The sequence below is a fragment of the Phyllopteryx taeniolatus genome, chromosome 11 (assembly GCF_024500385.1).
Source record: "Phyllopteryx taeniolatus isolate TA_2022b chromosome 11, UOR_Ptae_1.2, whole genome shotgun sequence".
Classification (NCBI taxonomy): Eukaryota; Metazoa; Chordata; class Actinopteri; order Syngnathiformes; family Syngnathidae; genus Phyllopteryx; species Phyllopteryx taeniolatus.
Window position 1 is genome coordinate 1,401,078 of NC_084512.1, and position 22,796 is coordinate 1,423,873.

Consider the following 22,796-nt stretch of genomic DNA (forward strand, 5'->3'; position numbering starts at 1 on the left):
GTACATCGGTTGCACATGGTTAAAATCGGTTGCACATGGTTAAAATCTGTTCAAATGACATTTTAAGACATTTTAATCATGTGCAACGGATGTACATGTTCAAATTAAGTAAATTCAAATGACTTTTTTTCAGTGACACTAGAGACACCGGGGACGGTGGACGAATCCTCCGAACATGTAGCTGTGACCGTGTCCTCTCCCGTGTAAAATAAAATAATTGAGTAATCAAACAGGACTCAAAGTTTTTGATATCCTCTTTTATATGCCGACATGCTTCTATTTGAATTCAAAAGATTTATTACAAATACCATACATACAACATTTACGCATGAACCTTTCGCTCATATGGCTGAGTGTAGGTTACTGTATGACCACATCTGTTGTGAGTTTTAAAAATACATGGTATTTACCGTGGGGGTAATCAGAGTCAGCCACATGTGAGAGTAGTGTCACCCATGATTGCAGCGCCATGTCGGTTCTTCCGCCTGTTTTGGCTACACTGGCAGCTGTCTTCTGCTTCACATCCACCTTAATGTCTGACCACCCTTTTTTTAGTTCTGCGTGCGTGCGCTGTTCTGACCACACAGCATTGAGGACAGCGCGCTAAATAGGATTGTGTGGATGGTGGGTGTGTGGAATGGATCTAGCTGTCAGATTTGAAGGAGTACGAAACAGCCTATGACATCAGCAACGGCGACCGTCCCCCAGGAAGAAAAACTCATCGGATCTATACGCTTCAAAATTCTGCTATTTTAAAGATGAAATCATTGGAATTATTGGATTGAAAAAGAATCAATGTAAAGCACGGACCATAGAACTAAAATGGAACAATTGAATGGAATCAAGTTTGTTCTCCCCGTGCCTGCGTGGATTTTCTCCGGGGACTCCGGTTTCCTCCCACATCCCAAAAACATGCATGGCAGGTTAATTGAAGACTCTAAATTGCCCATAGGTGTGAATATGACTGCGAATGGTTGTTTGTTTAGATGTGCCCTGCGATTGGCTGGCGACCGGTTCATGTCGCCTGAAGATAGCTGGGATAGGCTGCAGCCCACCCGCGACCCTGGTGAGGATAAGTGGTACGGCAAATGTTTTTTTTTTTTTTTTACTATTCACATGCAGTGGAAAGGGAAGACCCATTAATGAAGAGTTTGAATGTGATTGGTTAATTCCCACATCAGTTACTTTCTTTACTTCCCCTCTCAAAAAGAGTTTTAAGTTTGATTGATTACAATTTCAATCAAGCTGTACAGGGATCACAATCAGTGGCAAAAGTTTTTGAAATGATTTATCTCGGGGTAATTTTTCTATACCACACACGTGGCCTATTTCTAAGGATGTGTAAACTTGTACCCACTGTTAAGCCACTATTTAAAAAAAAAATGTATACTTTTGTGCAGGCTCTTTCTACACTATACAAAGTATTGAGACGTGCTAAATAATGGTTGTGCTTGAGATTAGGCTCCCCATCCACCCTAAGGCTTCAGGCAACCAAGAATTACAGTACTGCACTGTGTTCCAAAATGAGTGAAAGCTGCAACAGCACCAAAGGGGTGCTACAAAAGCAATGTTAATTTTCAGTGTCTCTTCACACCCTTGAGAGTAATGCAAGGGTTGTTTTGCACGTTTGGGTACATGCACTTGTGTGTGGGTGGTCCAAGCAAGAGTAATGTCTGAAAGTGACAACTTGTCCCCTGCAAAATTTCCCAAATCCTGCCCCTTATCATTTTGTTGACAATTTGGACAGTTTACTGTGGCCCTTGCACCCCATTCCAGTTTCAGGAAAACTGATTTTCACCCCAATTAAGTAAACCCTTGCGCAAATGAGTACTTGAACGACAAACTGAAATAAAGCGACTTTACATAGAAACTAAAATAATGTAAAACAGCAATTTACTGGATAAGATGCAAATACAATCTCCCCAAATTCAACTTCATTAGTGAAAAAAATGGCGGCACGGTGGGCGACTGGTTAGAGCGTCAGCCTCACAGTTCTGAGGACCTGGGTTCAATCCCCGGACCAGACTGTGTGGACTTTGCATGTTCTCCCCGTGCCTGCGTGGGTTTTCTCCGGGCACTCCGGTTTCCTTCCACATCCCAAAAACATGCATAAATTGGAGACTCTAAATTGCCCGTAGGTGTGACTGTGAGTGCGAATGGTTGTCTGTTTATATGTGCCCTGTGATTGGCTGGCAACCAGTTCAGGGTGTACCCCGCCTCCTGCCCGATGACAGCTGGGATAGGCTCCAGCACGCCCGCGACCCTAGTGAGGATAAGCGCCTCAGAAAATGGATGGAAAATGGTGGAAAAAAAAAATAAAAAATTAGCAGTGGAAATATTTAACCTTTTAAAAAAAGAAAAATGCATCACAGAACACAGGCTATTTGCATAAAAGTGCTTTTAAGAGTTGTTTCAACATTAATTGTGCATTACAAGGCTTCCAAATTAAAAGAGTAGTAACACACAGTTTGACTTTTGTCAGATATCAAGTATCAAATATCACTGTTGTGGCTTTTATTGGTGATTAGTGTCCTGCTGTGTCAATGCTGCACAGAAAGTATATTTTCTTTGCTTTCAGTGTACTGAAGCATGAAGCAGATGGAACGGAACGGAGTCTACAGGGAGAGGTGGGGGAATGCATTAACAGAAGATTACAGAAAAAACAAAAAAACAAATGTACAATCAAAGCAGTTACAGTAAATCTTAACGTTGAAAAATAACAGACAGCAGAGCATATTTTTACAGCGTGTCCTTGAATTTTTCCAAGTCTGAACCTGTCTGAAGTCACCTAAGCTTCAGTTTACTTCTAAGGGAATGTCAGGAAGGGGACTATATCGGGTCATTTTAAGTCAAGGTGATCTCTGATGATTCACCAGTCTCCATAACTCTGAAGACGCCAAGCTTCTCGTTCCTCGCTGTCCCCTTTTCCTTATCTGAAAGTCCACAAGATTAAGTCTCATCAGTATTATAGCTAGCACACCACATTCCATTCTTTTATGTGCGACCACCAACTACATTTTATAGGTGTACGTCTTTCACCAAAGCATTTCTATGAACTAACACGCACAGGTGGCAAGGTCTGGTGACCAGATGCAGCCCGCCACTTAATTTAATGTAGCCCATGAAAGCAAATCATGTTTCTTGCTAAAATACCAACCCCCTTTCAAAATAAACAAAAATAGAACCATTTACTGGATTCCACTTTTTTTTTTTTTTTTTTTTTTTTTACACAGAACCATGTGTTTCACTTTGTTGCAGTGTTTTACATCCTCGAGACGAAAAAGGTAAACCCTTTGGAATTTCTTACATTTCTGCATAAATTGGTCATCAGAATCAGAATAATCTTTATTTGCCAAGTATGCAAAAACAAGGAATTTGTATCCGGGAGTTGGAGCCGCTCTAGTACAACAACAGACCACCATTTCACAGAAAATATTTTGGACAAAAAACACAGCAGAGTCACTAAGCAATAAAAGGTTACCAGAAATGTGGTGATAGTGTGTATTTTTTAATATTCTATTTAGTATTAGCTTGAAGAATGCCTAGAACTACTTTTTAGATAAATTAGCGACTCAGTTGAAAAAAACAATGGGCCAAAAATGTCCCTCTGGGTGTCAGGGTTTATATATAAAAAAAAAAATACAAATAAAAAAGTCAGGTAAAAAATAAAAATGACCTTTTGGTTCTTTGAGTGACAATTCAACTTTGGTATTTTGTCCACAGAATATTTTGCCAGTAGTGCTATGGAGAACACCCAACTGTTCTTTAGAAAACAAAACATTTAAAACGTGCATCAATAATTATTTTTTGACAGCAAACGCTTCCTTGGTATTCTCCCATGAACCCCATTCTTGTTTAATGTTTTGCTTCAGCTGACACGCTAGTTTTTTTTTTTTTTTTTAAACCCTCAGTGAGCATTCCGCGCAGTTCTCTTGCTGTCATCTTTATAGGACGGCCACTCCCAACAGTGCTAAACTTTCACCATTTAGAGAGATTTTGTCTCACCGTGAACTGATGTACTTTTGTAACCTTTTGCAGCTTTATACAAATCAACAATTGTTAATCGTGGGTCTTCCGCGAGCTCTTTTGAGTGAGGTAATGCTTCTTGACAGGAGACAATTCTAACCTGGTGTGTGTTTTCTAGTGGCTAATCTTGTCTCATTGACTGGACTCAAGGTTGGCTCACATCTGGCTGATTAGTTTTTGGGGAATTTTTTCCCCTCCCTAACCTGTGAATATTTACACGTTATTTTCAATAAAAATATTTTTTTTGTGTAGTATTAGTTTAGGCAGACTGTTTATTCTTCTGATTCAGACCAAGATCAGACCACATTTTATGGTTCACACTTTTTCTTCGCACTGTACAATTAATTCTTGAGTACCCACCTAGCAAGTCACTACGGTCCAATAAAAACGCCAGGTCTTTATCGCTGATCACCTTCCCCCTTGATGCTTTCACTTCCCTGGCAAGGACAAAAGTGACAGCCAACGTGAAGCTCAGTAGAGGAAAGGAAAAAAAAAATTAAAAAAAAAAAAAAAGTGAAGATGAGGTATAGGACAACTTGCTTCTCAGTGCCTCTGGCTTGGAGCAGCTCCTTCAGCTCATCCAGATCAAGGCAGGTTTTAGTTTGGTTCAACTCTGCCCTGCCGCCTTTGAACTTATCTGGGTAAAAAAAAGTCAAAGTCAAAAAAAAAATGAATTACCAATTAATTTAAGATTTAAATTTGTGGCTATTTCTAAGAAACCAACTGCCACTTTGGATAGATTATTCACTTTACACATTTCTATGGTCATATTAACATGTTGGGCAATTGCACGATAGCCATAACATACTCTCCTCCAAACAGACTATTTCACATCTTGTTCCGATAAAAAGTTGACCAACTCTTGTGGATGACCATCTGTTCCAGCTTCCTCTTGGCCGAGGCTCTCTCCAGAATCTTTTGGTCGATGGTGTTTGCTGTGACCAGACGATACACCACCACTGGTTTGGTTTGCCCAATACGATGACAGCGGTCTTGAGCCTGCAGATCTGCCTGGGGGTTCTGAGAATAATTCATCATGTTAAAACCAAAGCTACAGCAGTAAACTGTGTTCAATTGGTCAAAGTCTACAGTACATGCCAACATGGTAAACATTATTTGGAAATCACCGTTAGCAATGCATCTGGCAGCACATGAACTTCATCTCAAATGCCCCACAATAGGTTTGCGCCCATGTAGACTCCCCTCTTGTTGACCTACCCAGTCACTGTCAAAAATAATGACAGTATCAGCAGCTGTCAGGTTGATCCCAAGCCCTCCAGCTCTGGTGCTGAGCAGGAAAATGAAAACCTCTGGGTCTTTGGAAAACTTGGTCATCTGGAAGAAACACCGTAGCAGGGACACTTGTATTCAAAACAAGGGACACTTGTATTCAAAACAAGTGCTTTAGTAATTGAGAAATTACATGTGGGATGTACTTTATCCAACCCTAAAGCATGACACTCGCACCTTCACCATGGTCTTATTTTTAACTCACATTTTCATCCCTATCAGCGTAGGACATGCTACCATCCAATCTGCTGTACTGGAAGCCACGCAGATAGCAGTAATCCATGAGAATATCCAAGATGGAGGTCATCTGACTGAAGAGGAGTACCTTAACAACAACAACAGTCAAGTGTTTAAAGTATTAACGCAAAACCATAAGCCAGAGCAAATAAAGTAAACTGTTGAAACATCTTAAAATCTATTAGTCAGGGCTCTGGCTGGGCCATTCAAGAACAGTCATGGAGTTGTTCTGAAGCCACTCCGTTTATTTTATCTGTGTGCTTAGGGTCATTGTCTTGTTGGAAGGTGAACCTTCAGCCCAGTCTGAGGTCCCAAGTACTCTGGAGAAGGTTTTTGTCCAAGATATCCCTGTACTTGGCCGCATTCATCTTTCCTTTGATTGCAACCAGTCTCCCTTTCCCTGCAGCTGAAAAACACCCCCACAGCATGATGCTGCCACCACCATGCTTCACTGTTGGGATTGTATTGGACAGGTTGATGAGCAGTGCCTGGTTTTCTCCACACATACCACTTAGAATTAAGGCCAAAAAGTTCTCCATGCGGGCTTTCAGGTTTCTTGCACTGAGGAGAGGCTTCCGTCGGGCCACTCTGCCATAAAGTCCCGACTGGTGGAGGGCTGCAGTGATGGTTGACTTTCAAGAACTTTCTCCCATCTCCGGAGCTCAGCCACAGTGATCTTTGGGTTCTTCTTTACCTCTCTCACCAAGGCCCTTCTCCCCCGATCGCTCAGATTGGCCCGACGGTGAGCTCTAGGAAGGGTTCTGTTCGTCCCAAACGTCTAAGGATTATGGAGGCCACTGTGCTCTTAGGAACCTTAAGTGCAGCAGACCTTTTTTGTAACCTTGGCCATATCTGTGCCACAATTCTGTCTTTGAGCTCTTCAGGCAGTTCCTTTGACCTCATGATTCTCATTTGCTCTGACATGCATTGCAAGTTGTAAGGTCTTATGTAGACAGGTGTGTGGCTTTCCTAATCAAGGCCAATCAGTATAATCAAACAGCTGGACACCAATGAAGGTGCAGAACCAGCTCAAGGATGATCAGACGAAATGGACAGCACCCGAGTTCAATATATGGGTGTCACAGCAAAGGGTCTGAATACTTATGGCTGTGTGATATTTTAGTTTTTCTTTTTCAATAAATCTGCAAAAAAGTTCAATACCCAGGGGGCGTGTCTGAGAACAGGGGAAGTGGAGAAGACCACACCAATCGCCTTGAATTTAGTCTACTGTATGATCCATAGTAGGGTTTAAACATCATATATTAATCTAAAAATACTCCCAACTTTGTACTCTCTCATGCTTAGGAAAGAAAAACAATTGTTCTAACTCTCAAGGAAGCACGACACTACTGTTCTTGACACGATCAGTTTTTACAGGTTGATAAAACAAATTTGGGAGGCAACCTGTAAGAACAGAATCACACAAGTATCACTGTATACATTTAGAATATTCCTGAAGGTTTGTTTTGTTTATTTTGTCATTTTAACGTCCACAGGCAGTGTCTCGAAACCCCACTGGCGGACATCCAGAATTCCATCCATTTTGTAATCAAACCTGTATTTGTGGGCCCACTGCAAACAGACTCCACTCTCACTCCTTGGAAGATTCAAATTCTTTAGGCTTAATTAATTATCTATAACTTCCCAAATAGGGTGCCATCAATTTCTGCATTTAGTGTTAGACAAGAACAGGTATTTTTGTAAGTTTTAAATGTACAACTATAACAGGCAGCATAACCACTTGGATTAAAACAGCAGTCGTTTTACCTTATGGCTTCGTTCCTTGAGTGCAGGGAGAAGCCGGTCCAGTATGAGAAATTTCCCAGAACATTGCACCAGCTGCTCGTCGATCTGCATCACGAATAGGAAGAGAAGATATCAAGCGAGACTGCACCACAGTCTCAAGCCACCATAATGGACGACTTAAGTTGCCAAACAGAACAGCTATTAAAAAAAAAAACGACAAAAGTAATCCTTATAAGAGCATTATTTCGAGTCTTCCACCCCCCCCCCCCTATGAAATTATCAGATATTTAATAAATCCCTAAATATTCACCACACTCCACATTTTAAGTACACCTGTATGAGCTATCTGACAAAAAAAAAAAAAATAGAATAAAAAAAAAAAACATCCAAATGATGTATTTTACCTTGAATTCTTGTGTGGCTGGATCCAGGGGGTATTCTACCAGGTAAGGATGGTTACAGCATCGTTTTAGCAGCATGAGAATATTCTGCATCTTTAGGTTGATCTGAGCATCCAGGGGGCAATGGACATCCAGTACTGGGGAGGAGCTGGAATTGTAGGACGTGGGAGCAACTTGAAATAGGACTGGCACAACAGGTTATTTGCAGCAGATGGCTAATGCCTGCACTTTGTACAAGTCTGGAGGTTGTGGGTTCTGACCTCCGCTCCTGCTCCCTTAGGACCTTCTCCATATATTTCTCCAAGCCTGATGGTGTATCATCCTCGGCTTCACTGTAACGTACCAGCTTTCGACTGCGGCGCTTCGGTCTGCCGCTCGACGTGAAACTCACAGGCGCTTCAGTCTGAAAGCATGTCCAAAAAACATCTTTTAATAATAATAATGAAGTATTCAGGAGTATAAGCCATAGCATCGAAAACCACGACATTTAATTACCAGTATATCCCCCTATCCATATTTAAGCATTTATACGAAAACAAGGCGATACTTAAATTCTTCATACAAATCTGCAAGAAGATGAATCAATCCTGTATTCTGGAAACAATTTCAAATGCTCGAATTAAATACTTTATCTAGGTAAAATCAATTCTCTGGCCCATAAAACATTCACACAAGGGCTTACTTGACGACATCCTAGAGTGGTTACGGAAAGTATTCAGACCACCTTAAATTTTTCACTGTTATATTGCAGCAATTTGCTAAAATAATTTAAGCGCATTTCCCCCCCCCCTCATTAAATGTACACACAGCACCCCATATTGACAGGAAAAAAACTGAATTGTCGAAATTTTTGTAGCTTTATTAAAAAAGAGAAATTGAAATATCACACAACCATAAGTATTCAGACCCTTTGCTGTGACACTCATTCAACTCGAACGCTGTCCATTTCTTCTGCTCATCCTTGAGATGGTTCTCCACCTCCATTGGAGTCCAGCTGTCTTTTATTATACTGATTGTACTTGATTAGGAAAGCCACCGACCTGTCTATATAAAGACCTGACAGCTCACAGAGCATGTCAGAGCAAATGAGAATAATGAGGTCAAAGGAACTGCCTGAAGAGCTCAGAGACCGGCCTTTCGAAATCCGTCGGTGATCGTAGACTCTTTCACTCTGCTCCAACGCTTTTAAGATCCACTGGCAGACCTCAGTCAAGGATGCTCTTCGCATACGGCCAAGTTTTTGGGAAAGATTTCTCGCCGCTGCTCATCCGAGCCTCCCACTCACCTCGAAGTGCCGCTTTCGAAAGCACGACAGACAGATTGATGCCTTTCAACTTAAAAGCTGCATCATACACTTTTCTTGTACTTTCCGTGAAAAATAAAAACTATTTTGCATTCGTCCGTGCCGTGCGCCAAAAACTAGCGTCATCTTCTCCACGCTGGAGGAACCTGCGCATGCCCAAACCCCAGGGCATTATGGGAAACGGTCAGATTTTAAGCATTTCTATATTATCTATATTTTAGCCGCATCATTGCATAGGCCGCAGGAAAAAAGTAGCGGCTTATAGTCCGGAAAATACAGTAAAAGATTTTAGCAAATTGCTGCAATATAAAGAGTGAAAAATTGAAGTGGGTCTGAATAAATAAATAAATGAATAATACAGAATAAACTGACAAATCAAACAATTTTAATATAGTGCTACACCAGTTAATGTTTAGATCTTGGTGTCATATGTTCCAATATTGTCCATAGTTCCTAAACCCGTTAGCGGAGATACCTTATGGTGACCAAGCACTTTAGCGATGGTCTTGTTCACTACAGCAGCGTAGAAAGTCTCCTGCTTCGCAGTCAGAGGGGCATAAACAATTATCTCTTTCTTTGGAGGAATCTCCAATGTCACATCAGCCTTCAGTCTCCTCAGCAAGAATGGAGTCAGAATCTATATATATATTAAAAAAAAAGGATTATAGTCTGGCTCAACAATGCATGCGATTCAAAAGACTATCAGCTAAATAACGTGTTTGGGAACTGACCTGGTGCAGCATGCTCAGGATGTTTCGTTCACGCTCGGCAGCCACCACACATTCTGGCTCGCCGAGTGTGTCAATGTCAAACCAAGACTCAAAGCTACACAACAAGTTAAAAAAAATAAAAATAAAAAAAAGAAAAAAAAAGACTATTAGTGATTTTCTTGAATTACTACAAACAGACAAATGCACTGGAATAGTGCTTGAAGAGCTGACATACAAAAAAAACATTTTGCATTCATGTGCTTGTAATAATAAAAACAATATTTACATTATTTGACTTGTGGGCCTACACAAAGCTTTTACAGGTCGTCAACTCTGCATTTCCTTGGATACACTGATGTAATTAATGCATTTAGATTTCTGATCGCCCAAGAGGAAATGCTAATGAAAAGAAAAGAATTCACGATACAATAAAACTCCAGAATCCTATAGAATTTATTTAAAATTTGTTTGGGAGACATGCATTTACCTACAGTATGTGTAGTATTGTGTGCTGATTTTCAAACAATAGTATTAAACTCTTAACCTCTGTGCCCAATGTTTAATATTTAGGTACAATTTTTGCGACCAGAGCCTGCTATATCTATCTATCTATCTATCTATCTATATAACAGTCTCTCAGGACCTGAAGTTGGTAATCAACAACAACTCCGTCCTCAAAAAGGCCCACCAGAGGATGTACTTCCTGCGGCTTCTGAGGGAGCACGGCCTGCCACAGGAGCTGCTGAGGCAGTTGTACACAGCGGTCATCGAATCAGTCCTGTGTTCTTCCATCACAGTCTAGTTTGGTGCTGCTACAAAAAGGGACAAACTCCGACTTCAACGGACAATCAAAACTGCTGAAAGGATTGTCGGTACCCCCCTACCCAACCTTGAGGACTTGCACGCTGCCAGAACTAAGACAAAAGCCTGCAAAATCCTCTCGGACCCTCCACATCCCGGTCACCAGCTACGCTCCTTCCCTCAGGTAGGCGCTACCGATCAATGCAAACTAGAACTAGCAGACATTCCAACAGCTTCTTCTTAAACAGCTAACCTACAATTCCATTGCAACATGCTGCCAAGTTTTTGTTTCGAGTTTCTTGTCACATTTCTTTGGGGCCAATTATATATTACTCGTGCACTCACTGTAGTAGTCTCGCCACGCTGCACTATTTGCATATCTGTTGTTGACCCATTTGCACACTGACTGAGGAGTATCTGCAACATTTGCACAAGCAACACTGTCCCAGATTATCGCACTACTCGCTTGAAGTCTCTGCGCCCTTTGCACAATGGTCATTGCACCGGACTATTGCAATATTAGTAATTCAAACTGCTCTAAGTGCTAGAGGACTGCATCTTTTTGCACAATTGTCAAAAAAAATAAAAAATAAAAAATAAAAATACGTACCGGCATTAGCAGGTAACTAGCAACCCTCTGTTGCTCAGTGACTTTTTTTTTGTCAATGTCTTTATGTCTCCAAAGTGTTCTGTCAATTGACTGTCTGTTGTTGCACTAGAGCACCTCCAACTACCAGAGACAAAGTCCTTGTTTTTTGGACATACTTGGCAAATAAAAGATGATTCTGATGAATGTTTTACATCCAACTGATGGAAAAAAATGATCAGTATATAAAAAAAAGGGCTTCATAAATAAAATACTGCTTTAAAAAAAACTGCACTTTTGGACATTAACCAAAGTCAATTTTCATACTTGGAAGACCAGATGAAATTTAAAATGATTAAGATGACAAGGGGCCCTCTGTTTACAATGGTACAGTCATAATTTCAGTGCTTACAAACAAGAGTGTGGCAAACTAGTTTGCGCAAGCTTTCATAAGAATTTGTCAAATCAAGCACTTTTACCAAATCATATTAGCCAATCCTACTTGTGGCTCCAATCGCTAACTGCTACTTGAGGGCTGAAGTCAGAGATACCGGGACTTCTGGGATAATTCCCCATTTTCCCTCCACACCTCGCACCAAAGTCTTTAAAGGTTGGCAACATTGAAGGCAAGCAGTACTCTGGCCTTTTTGTACTGCCCACACACATCCAAATAAAAGCATTGCATATTTAAAGCTTTATGTTTTACTTCACAAAGACTTTGCGCGGGCCGATCAGAGACGGGCGGAGGGGCCGAATGTGCATGTGCTGTATTACAGTAAACTGGTCCGTTTGGTGAACATGTGGCTCCAAGAACCCTTACCTCTTAAGGTCATCAAAGACCTCTGGCAAGAGAAAGTTGAGAAGGGACCAGAGCTCAGCCAGGTTGTTCTGCAGTGGGGTCCCAGTGAGCAGCAGCTTGTTGTCGGTGGGTAGCAGCTTCAACTCCTGCACTAGTCGACAGTTGAGGTTTTTGATTCTGTGGCCTTCATCCACAATCAAGTACTTCCACTGACAGCGCTTGAAGGAACAAACAAATGGGAACTTCCATCATATACAGTGCTTGGCGAGTTGGTACTTAACTTAAATTACACATCTGCCTCAAAGAATTGATTTCATGTAGTAAATTTAGAGATTTGTCCCAGAATTTGCAGGAACTTTCCTTTTTAGATGGCGTCCACATTTTGTATTATTTAAATGTTTAACCCAGTTAAACGAGGAGGAATTTATTGCTGATACCTGAAGGAACTTTCGGTCGATCATGGCAATCTCAAATGAGGTGACGACGACAGGAAACATACTGAGGGACCCCTGGGATTTGTGTATGTGCTTCAACAGTTTGCCCCTCTCGGTTTGTGGGCCATGATAAAGCAGCACAGACACCTATAGGAGACAAATGACATCCGGACAAAAAAATAATAATGATTTCATTTTTCAACTATTGGACCGTAATCTTAGAGCAAAACTCAGATTCGATTCATCTCTCGATTTTCCTCAGCGGCTTTTGTTTTTCCAAAGAGTGTCCCTGCTGTTGCGCACCGTTTGCATTTACAACATGGCAACGAACAGAGAGACGCTAAAGAGGCGGACATTTGGAGTTTGTAGCTAGACTGAGCAAATCCATAATTAAAATGTTCAAAAGGTTCTTGCAACCAAAGGGAGGAGCACAACCAATGTATGTTAGCATTTGAAATGGAGACACCCAGCAGAAATGTTGCAACGGAGATTGTATTAAAAAAAAATTTTGGGGGGGGGGAAGTTATGATTGACTTTGCTTGGCTCACTTCTGCAGCGTGAAGTCTAAACATTGCAGTAGTAAACGCCAATACCCCTTTGTTTCGTCAAGACTGCATCAACAAAATCAAACTTTAGCTGTATTAAATGCCATACAATTGGATCCCCCCCCCCAAGAAATGATAGGTTTAACGGCAAGACTACCGGTAATGTACTTAGTAGCCCACTCTCTTACCTCCGGTGTGAAGCGCTTGAATTCGTTGATCCAGTTGGGAAGAGTAGAGAGTGGCGCCACCACCAAGAAGGGGCCCATGACCTTCTTTTCAATCATCATGGCGATGTGTGCGATACACTGGATTGTCTTTCCCAGTCCCATCTCATCAGCCAGGATCCCATTGATGCCATTTTCCCACAACATCTGACATCAAGCATAAACTCGATTTATGGAGCACTGTCATTTTCTGTCAACAAAGTGTTCCCTGTCAATTGACTGTCTGTTGTCGTACGAGAGCGGCTCCAACTACCGGAGACAAATCCCTCGTGTGTTTTTGGGACATACTTGGCAAATAAAGATGATTCTGCTTAGCCCGTGATTACAAAAGAATCCAATTGATAAGATGCATTGAAAACGGGTACCGAATGAGATGAGTTCAACAAAAATGTTTCTTCAGAATTAAACCGCTATTTAGGTACAACAGCGTCGCGTTCTAAATCAGGTCGAAACTCCACTCACTCGAAGCCATTCGATGCCCTCGATCTGGTACCACCTCATGACCCCACCGGTGAAGAGCTGTGGCTGTTGAGCAGGAACCGGCTCGCCGTTCACTTTTCTGTCCGGGTCCAGGAGCTGTTGGGCATTGTCTCGCACCGTCTCGGCCAAACGATTCTTTATGTCTTCGTTGGAATCACTCATGTTCTCGATATCCTTGGCGTCGAGCTTCTTTGGGGCAGGGGCCGCTTCCTAATATGGAGTGTGGAACATGCATCCATAACACTGGTTTAAAATGAAATCCTTTGCTGCCTCATCTTGAAAAGTTGGTCTAAAGTGTTTTATATTAAAAAAAATAAAATAAAAAAAGCAACACATTACCGCTTCCTCCACTTTTACTTTCTTAGCCTGTGACATGATTTCCTGTAGGAAAATTTAAAACAGAACTCATAAAGCAAGGAAAATATAAAGAAAATAAAAAGAGCCAAATGAGCCAATACTTCTTTCGATATGACATCAGCAATTTTGTAGTCATCCTCCCTTTGTCTCTTCTTTTTATCTAGTTTGGAAGGAACCAGCCAAATTAAAATGTATATTTTTTTTAAAATCTAACTGAACAGAAGTAAACAACATTTGGAGTTTGCTTTTTCTGCTACATAAGCAAGCATCTACCTTTCCCAGGCTCGGTGCCGTTTGTGGTCTGCATATAAAACACAGAGAGACATACATTTACTAGGCCTGTGAGAATAGTACATTCATGTTTGGGAACAATATCTTCTCACTTTCTTGGCCTTCTTCCCAAGCTTTTCCTTCTTGAGTTTCTCCTAGTGAGCAGAGAGAAAAATGGAAGGACAACGTTTAAGGACCAATCATTCTGAGCGCTAATCGATTCTAAATATTTATTTCCCCCAATATGACGACATACTTTACCTCGTTCTGTTGTTGCTCCATTTTGGTCAGCAGAAACTTTGAGTAAATGTTACTCTTCTTGAGCAAATGTTGTAGTCTTTTGAACCGCATTTCATGAGTCTCTCTCTCCAACGACTGCCGAGCCTTGTGGTTTCAAACATAGCGTTACAGACCAACATCTGCAATCATAGTGATTGGTTTGGATTGATTAGCAACCAACCTTGGCCATCATTTCCTTCTCTTTCTTTTCTCCTTCTGCCATCAGATGCTGCTCCTCTTCCTCCATTTCTTTGGTGACAATTACTTCAGATGACATATTCCCAGTTTTTATACTGTTACCTTTGAACAAAAAATGATCAAAAAGATGCAAATGTCAGTGAGTGAGAATATTATTCCACCACACACATTTGAGCCATGTCGAGCAATATTTAGGAACGGGTGTGTTTGCGCGACATTATGAGTTGCTCTCCAGCGGGCACTTTTTTGCTTCCTGTTTGGGGTACGGTACTTGGTTTACTCACCCTTAGTAGCTCCCGTCTCCATGGCTGTCCCCAGCGGCTCTTCGGACTCATCAGGTTTGGGGCAGTGAGGGGAAACACTTCGAGATGCTGGTCTCATGCTGGGAGGGATGGCAAGAAGAGGTAAGCGCGCAGAGGAGAAGGAGAAATGAAACAGAGGGAGCAAATCGTTCCTCCTGGTGCTCGAACAAAAAAGGTAACCATCACTGGATATACAAACGTAACAGATTAGGCATTTTTTATTAAAAAAATAAGATAGCAATTGTTGCAAATATGCACCCTACGAAAGGTGTGAGCAGACAAGAAAAATATCGTCAGAATATTCACTAGTGTTCAGTGAGGATAAACGCTACGGAAAATGAATGAATGGAAAACAAGATAAATCAACACATATTTGACACCGGAAACTAGTACGCCGCCTAATCGTTCCGCCGGAAATGCACAAGTTGCGGTGCAAAAAAAGACCTCAGAATCTTAAAAACATTTTTATTTATTTCTTTTTTTAAACTGTCTACACTCGACTTTTAGTATGCTCCGATGTTGTTGTTGGCATCAACGGCGCATTTCTACTTTGCACGATAAATTACATATTTGTTTAAATATCGAGAGTATGTAAATTGTTTGCCACGTGCTGAACTAACAGTGCGGAAATTAAATGTTCAGGTTACGCCAAGTACTGCATATGAACGCAATACAAAAGTGTACGCGTGGTGCGCATGCACAAAGTATAAGTGATTAAAAAAAAAAATAATAATAAAATTGGACGCAAACTGATGCAACGTACCAGCTCGTAAGGTAAGGTTTAATCTATAGACAGCGTAAATATTTAAATTCAAAAGAATACGCTCGCCAATTACAAAAACCAGTTCGTCCTTACCTACGCGTCAATTTTGTAGTCACAGATAGTTTATCCCAGTGGATACGAACAACTGGTTCGTCACAATCCAAACGCGCATCGATTTAACTGGACTAATAACACAAAGGTCTTTCCTCTTTTGGGACCGCTGAGTTTCAACGTTGTCAATCGCACAGATGTGACGCTTTGGTTGAGATTTGTAAGTAAAAGGTCACAGCACCGTCATCCGTGATCTGAACGTTTACTTTGAAAGAAAAGCTCTCACTTCCGTTACTTTCTGCAAATAAATTTGACTGGCTTGATGCATGCAGTAGTGTTGAAAGGGCGTGCTTTGCTTTTCTTTCGCGCCAAAGTAGGACGAACACACTATATATTAAATATAGGGTTTACGTAAGGAAGGTAAATATTATTGTATTTAGTGATTAATGCTAAAGGGGAATGTTTGTGACAATAACATGCCTATATAAGTTATATAAAACATAAATACGATGTCATGTCATGTCACATCAAATATTATGGATAACTAAGAAAAACATTTGGTACCGCACCCCACAAATTTCGCAAATGGACCAAACCGGGTGGTGCCGAGTCTTCGAGGGGTGTGTCGAGGCTTGCGTCATCTGGGGTAGGAGCCGGAAACTATGACGTACGAAGCTTCGCTTGGCCGACTGTCCCACGTGACCGCTTCAGGAAATGGTTCAAAATTTGGCGCGATGTGCGACACTTCGACACAGCAATATAGGCCCCGTCAAGCAGCCCCATGAAAATGTGACTTTTCGCGCCATTCTCCAAAGTTGACAAACACATCTCAATAAAGTATAAACTCATATTTATAGAGGTGCGCCACTGGCCAAGGAGGCCCGCACATTGCGCTTTCATCCAGTTAACGCACAACGCCGCACAATCACAACAAGGGACCTGGGAATATCCTTTCAACAGGTTAAGATAATTTGGGGGGCTTTTATGTTGCAATTGTTCTGTTTTGCTAGCACACGATTTGGAGTTGACAAAAAGTAAGCCTCGTAAAAAATGAGCAAGTTGGGACTTAATTTCGGTGTCCATGCATTGTCTTCTATGAGAACCTCGACCTTCCCAACATGGCCGCCACGTAGGCACGTCGGTTAGCCGGGCGGCTTCAATTCGCTGGTGTATCTAGTGTTCATATCTATGGGTGCAGAACTCTCGTGGCGGGTTTATTCAAGATGGAGTTGACGTCTGCGTTGCAGTTTTTGAAGCTTCACCAAGTCCCACAAGGTAAAATTTGCCAATACGAGTCGATCGCACACAAAATAACGTTACTTGAACGAATCCTGTGTTTATTAGTAGACACACATATATTCATTTATTTATTTATATATATATATTTTTAAAAAGTATGAGCTGGATATTACGACACGCGTCTATTGGCGTCTATTTACATTGCTAAAAGATTTTCGAATCATAATAGACATATATTAGACATAATGTATAATGTGCTCCAATGGCATTTCTTAATGATTTTAGATAGAACATTTTGAACACCGAAGGAATCGCAGACTCCGTAGACCAGGCTCCGGCAACCTTTGTGACATGGCGTGCCAGTTTGAAACGTTCTTCTCAATGAGTCCAAAGCAAGACATAATCTCCTGCCACGTCATAATAAATTCTGTACCTTTTTAGCCAAAAATTCATTCAGTGTGACTTTGAACTAAATACCTGCATACTTGACAGTGCAGGTTAAAAAAATTCTTGCTGTTTTCTTGTAAGGGAATCGGGTAAAAACAAATTATGGTCATTAAATATAAAGGTTTTCCTGATGTACGGTACTTTCCTTTTTATGCGCCTTATTGTGTATTATACAGTACGTTTTCTAATGGACTATGAGTCTATCCATCCATTTTCTTCTGCTTATCCGAGGTTGGGTCGTAGGGGTAGTAGCTTTACCAAGAAAGCCGAGACTTCCTTCTCCCCAGCCACTTCATCCAGCTCTTCTGGGGAGATCCTGAGGTGTTCCCAGGGCAGCTGGGAGACATAGTCTCTCCAGCGTGTCCTGGGTCGTGCCCGGGGTCTCCTCCCGGTGGGACATGCCCGGAACACCTCACCAGGGAAGCGACCAGGAGGCATCCTAATCAGATGCCCGAGCCACCTCCTAACGTGGCAGAGCAGTTGTGCTACACTGAGCCCCTCCCGGATGACCAAGCTTCTCACCCTATCTCTAAGGGAGAGCCTGGACACCCTGTGGAGGAAACTCATTTCGGCCGCTTGTTCTTTCAGTCACGACCCACAGCTCGTGACCATAGGTGAGGGTAGGAACGTAGATCGACCGGTAAATTGAGAGCTTCGCCTTTCGGCTTAGCTCCATCTTCATCACAACGGACCGATACAACGTCTGCATCAATGGAGACGCTGCCCCGATCTGCCTGGCAATCTCCCGTTCCATTCTTCCCTCACTCGTGAATAAGACCCCAAGATGCTTGAACTCCTTCACTTCGGGCAGGATCTCATCCCTAACCTGGAGAGGGCACTCTGCTCTCTTGCGACTAAGGACCATGGTCTCATATTTGGAGGTGCTGATTTTTATTCCAACCGCTTCACACTCTGCTGCGAACCGCTCCAGTAAGAGTTGGAGATCACGGCTTGATGAAGCCAACAAAACCACATCATCTGCAAAACGCAGCGATGCAGTACTGAGGCCACCAAACCGGGCCTTCCCTGGGATGTGGCTGAAGTTCTGTCGGAGGTGGGATTTGAAACTCCTTCTGACAGGGGATTCCAAACCTAAATGTGACTCGTCTAAATGTATACCTTGATTTCTGTGTCATTAATGTGTTGATTCTACAGGTCTGACTGCAAAACTACTTGAGAAAGAAATGTACAACAGGGTTTGAAGCCAAACAGTACAAAATTATGTTGTATTCAATAATAAGTAGTTGATTTGCCAGAGCCAAGATGGAACTTCAAAGCTGTTTAGACTGCACAGACTCAAGTGTCTTTGAAAATTCAGCTGGCAGCCTGGATGAATATACGGACACTGTTACATCCTATATCAGTTTCTGTGAAGATGTGTGTGTGTGTACCAACAAAATCATTTCGCACATTCAACAACAACAAGCCGTGGTTCACTGCCAAACTTAAGCAGCTTCGCCAAGCTAAGGAGGACGCATATCAGAGCGGGGACAGGGCCCTGTATAATCGAGCTAGAAACCAGCTGACTAAAGAAATTAACATTGCAAAGAGGAACTATGCAGCAAAGTTGGAAAAACAGTTTAGTGCAAATGACTCTAAATCAGTCTGGCATGCATTCTAATCGCTGACTAATTACAAGCGAAGATCCCCCCAAGCTGAGAACAATAGCACACTAGCCAACGACTTGAATACCTTCTTCTGCAGATTTGAAAAGGACAATTTCACACCCTACACCCACCCGGCCGCACCCCCGACCACAATCACACCTCTGACTTCTGCGTTAACCATCCATGAACAGGATGTGAGACGCATCTTCAAATAACAAAAGATTAACAAAGCGGCAGGCCCGGACCATGTGTCCCCATCCTGCCTCAAAGTCTGCGTGGACCAGCTCGCTCCAGTCTTCAGTCAGATCTTCAATAGATCTCTGGAACTGTGCGAAGTACCATCCTGTTTCAAACGCTCCACTATCATTCCAGTCCCCAAGAAACCTGGAATCTCGGGTCTGAATGACTACAGGCCTGTCGCTTTGACATCTGTGGTCAAGAAGTCCTTTGAATGTCTCGTGCTGGACCACCTCAAGAGTGTCACAGGTCCCCTGCTGGACCCCCTGCAGTTTGCCTACCAAGCGAACAGTTCTGCGGATGATGCAGTCAACATGCGACTGCACTTCATCCTAGAACACCTCGACAGTGCAGGGAACTACGCGACGATCCTGTTCGTGGACTTCAGCTCAGCGTTCAACACCATCATCCCTGAACTCCTTTCATCCAAGCTTCTCCAGTCTCACCTGCCATCTGCCAGTGGATTTACAGCTTTCTAACGGGCAGGACACAGCAGGTCAGGCTGGGGGAGGCCACCTCATCCACACGCAGCATCAGCACTGGGGCGCCCCAAGGTTGTATCCTCTCTCCGCTGCTCTTCTCTCTCTACACGAACGACTGCACCTCAGCAAACCCGACTGTCAAACTCCTGAAGTTTGCAGATGACACCACTGTCATCGGCCTCATCAAGGACTGTGACGAGTCTGCATATCGACAGGAAGCGGAGCGGCTGGAGCTGTGGTGCGGCCGACACAACCTGGAGCTGAACACGCTCAAAACTGTAGAGATGATCGTGGACTTCAGGAGGCATCCTTCGCCACAGCTGCCCCTCACACTGTCCAGCTGCCTTGTGTCAACCGTCGAAAACTTCATGTTACTGGGAATTACAGTCTCTCAGGACCTGAAGTGGGCGACCAACATCAACTCCGTCCTCAAAAAGGCCCAGCAGAGGATGTACTTCCAGCGGCTTCTGAGAAAGCACGGCCTGCCACCGGAGCTGCTGAGACAGTTCTACACAGGGGTCATCGAATCAGTCCTGTGTTCTTCCATCACAGTCTGGTTTGGTGCTGCTACAAAAAAGGACAAACGCCGACTGCAACGGACAATCAAAACTGATGAAAGGATTATCAGTACCCCCCTACCCACCATTGAGGACTTGCACGCTGCCAGAACTAAGACAAGGGCATGCAAAATCTTCTCGGACCCTCCGCATCCCGGTCACCAGCTCTTCCAGCTCCTTCCCTCAGGTAGACGCTACCGATCAATGCAAACTAGAACTAGTAGACATTCCAACAGCTTCTTCCCTCTTGCGATCAACTTCTTAAACACCTGACCTACAATTCCATTGCAACATGCTGGCAATTTTTTGACTTGAGTTCGTTGTCACATTTCTGTGGGGCCAATTATGTATTACTCGTGCACTCACTGTAGTTGTCTCACCATGCTGCACTATTTGCATATACTGGCCACTCATGCCAGAGTAGCATCTGCTCCATTTGCACACTGATTGAGGAGTATCTGCAACATTTGCACAACCAACATTATCCCAGATTATCGCACTACTCGTCACTTTAAACCGCATACACTCCTTGAAGTCTCAGCGCCCTTTGCACAAGAGGACTCGGCATCTTTTTGCACAATTGTCAAAACAAAAAAAAATGTACCGGCATTACCAGATAACTAGCAACCCTTTACTGCTCAATGACAGTTTTTTTTTTTTTTTTTGTCAATGTCTTTCTGTCTCCAAAGTGTTCTGTAAATTAAATCTGTTGTCGTACTAGAGCGGCTCCAAGTACCGGAGACAAATTCCTTGTGTGTTTTTTGGACATACTTGGCAAATAAAGATGATTCTGATTCTAAAGTTGAAACAATTATTTTGGACGCTTGATCCCTGCATGAGACAGTTTCAAAGTTGGGAATCATTTGTTTGAAAATGTGCTGAGTTTCAACCCGTGCTGAGGGCGTAACTCGCGCATATAGAACGAAATTTAACATGGAAACCCGAGTCGATGGTCGTGGTTTCCTTGTCCATCTCAGGAGTACATAAGCCTCGACATCCCTTTGACTCGCTCTCTCTCATCTCCTGCTCAGCTCCTGCGGTCTTCTCTCTCCTTTTGGCTCCGGCCTACCCCCCCTTCCCCCTTTTCATTTGTTTTGTCACCACGTGGCGCTCGAACTCCGGACCACGACAAAGGCTCTGTCCAATGACAAGCCGGCGATGTTGCTTCTGTTCTTTTTCCCAGCCGGGACTTGTTTGCGGCCCAGGAGAGAAACCTCTGGCATCCCAACAAGTTAGGCTCGCAGTCTAGCGCAAGAGTGTGGCCGCCAACAAGTCCAAACGGCAGGGAAAGTTACGAGCGCACACTCGTGAACAACAACTTTCTCTTTCTCGTCCTCTTTTCTTGTTACTTTTTGTGCAACGTCTTCCTCAACTAAACCTGTCTCCTTTCCTCTTGAGACAACTGAGAAAAGGCCATTCCCGGACCATGTGATCTACCATCGTGAGTAAAACATTACAGTGATGACTAGCAAGTACAAATTGGTGCAGAGTAACTTGGGGTTAGACTAACTATCTCACACAAGTCACAACTTTATTCTCTCTCAACAACGCTTCAATTAATTCACGCTCATTTCAGGAGTTCAGCCTTTACGCTATATCCTGTCGTGTTATGTATGCTTGCTTTTGATTTTTGTAGTAAAGTCCCTCTGCATATGTCCCAAATTCCCCTGTAGTTTACATAAAATTTTCTCTATATTAAACATCCTATTGTGTTCTGTGTGTGTTTGAGTCAAGATATTGGCCTCTGTAATCGAGAAAAAATTCTATATACATGTATAACTGTGGCAACCCCTTCAGAAAAAAGATTTGTTTGCTGTTTTGTATGCTACTGCTTGTTGCGGACAAACCTCTTGCTCACAGTAACATACAAACTGTCAATGCAAACTATGGTATGCCATAGTCATGCTGTACCTCAATAAATGGTGCGACCAAATCATGTGCTGGTGCCACCGACTAAAAAAGTTGGTCGTACCAATGCAACTAGTGCAAAAGTTAGTGTAGAGCCCTGTAACAACTGAGCTCTTGAAGACATTTGCCAACTTCACGGCGCCATCTTAAATAATTATTAAAAATAATAATTGTTGTGCTTCTTGGTAATGTATCAAACTTTAATTTTCAGCCTGGGTGAATGAAGTGTGGGATGCAGAATTTACAGCGATGATACCGATGGAAGATAACATAGAATGGGAACTAGCATCTTGTGGAGAGGAAGATTTCAGAAGTCTGTACACATGCCTACTGGTTCTTTCAGAGGAACAACTGCAGTCTTCAAGCAGTGATGACAGTTCCCAGGTATGTTTGATCCCCACTTAAATCGCATGCATTATGGAATAAGGAGAGAGAAAAATAACCGTTGACTTAAAAACCTCTATAATAAAAAAACAGTTTTTATTGTGCTCAACAATAACGTAAGAAAACCCATCCA

The 22,796-nt window shown here is 42.5% G+C and overlaps 2 protein-coding genes across 4 annotated transcripts in view; one reads left to right on the forward strand and one right to left on the reverse strand.

Annotated features, from left to right (window-relative positions):
- Positions 1–2,381: 2,381 nt before the first annotated feature.
- On the reverse strand, positions 2,382–16,111 carry hells (helicase, lymphoid specific). Of its 2 annotated transcripts, XM_061790481.1 has the most exons (23): positions 15,845–16,111; positions 14,971–15,068; positions 14,670–14,788; positions 14,471–14,593; positions 14,323–14,364; positions 14,213–14,240; positions 14,041–14,099; positions 13,922–13,963; positions 13,565–13,792; positions 13,067–13,249; positions 12,337–12,480; positions 11,921–12,117; positions 9,735–9,828; positions 9,479–9,640; positions 7,961–8,103; positions 7,704–7,848; positions 7,321–7,404; positions 5,522–5,641; positions 5,245–5,361; positions 4,887–5,046; positions 4,567–4,663; positions 4,387–4,463; positions 2,382–2,933 (listed from the first exon to the last, which is right to left on the reverse strand). In XM_061790481.1, exons 2-23 carry the CDS (start codon positions 15,065–15,067, stop codon positions 2,845–2,847), a joined length of 2,550 nt encoding a protein of 849 aa, XP_061646465.1. In that variant the 5' UTR covers position 15,068; positions 15,845–16,111; the 3' UTR covers positions 2,382–2,844. The 2 variants fall into 2 exon arrangements, with proteins under 2 accessions (XP_061646465.1, XP_061646466.1); XM_061790482.1 differs by lacking the exons at positions 13,922–13,963; positions 14,041–14,099; positions 14,213–14,240; ... (3 more) ...; positions 14,971–15,068; positions 15,845–16,111 and having other exon boundaries at positions 13,067–13,292; positions 13,565–13,701.
- A 661-nt stretch (positions 16,112–16,772) lies between these two features.
- ncapd3 (non-SMC condensin II complex, subunit D3) overlaps positions 16,773–22,796 on the forward strand; it is a 35,664-nt gene continuing 29,640 nt past the window's right edge. Inside the window, exons 1-2 of one of the 2 annotated variants that reach the window (XM_061790486.1) lie at positions 16,773–17,077; positions 22,491–22,663. In XM_061790486.1, the coding sequence (XP_061646470.1) occupies positions 17,026–17,077; positions 22,491–22,663 (225 nt within the window). In that variant the 5' untranslated portion in view covers positions 16,773–17,025. Of the gene's footprint in view, positions 17,078–21,458; positions 21,813–22,490; positions 22,664–22,796 lie in introns of those variants that run through there. The other variant, XM_061790487.1, reaches the window with a different exon arrangement.

Excerpts from the sequence above, each read along its gene's own strand:
- hells (XM_061790481.1), bottom strand. The coding sequence starts at position 15,067 with ATGAGACCAGCATCTCGAAGTGTTTCCCCTCACTGCCCCAAACCTGAT. Across the intron at positions 4,464-4,566 it reads CAAGCCAGAGGCACTGAGAA|GGAAGTGAAAGCATCAAGGG; the intron begins GCAAGTTGTCCT and ends TGTCCTTGCCAG. Across the intron at positions 2,934-4,386 it reads GGACCGTAGTGACTTGCTAG|ATAAGGAAAAGGGGACAGCG; the intron begins GTGGGTACTCAA and ends GTGGACTTTCAG.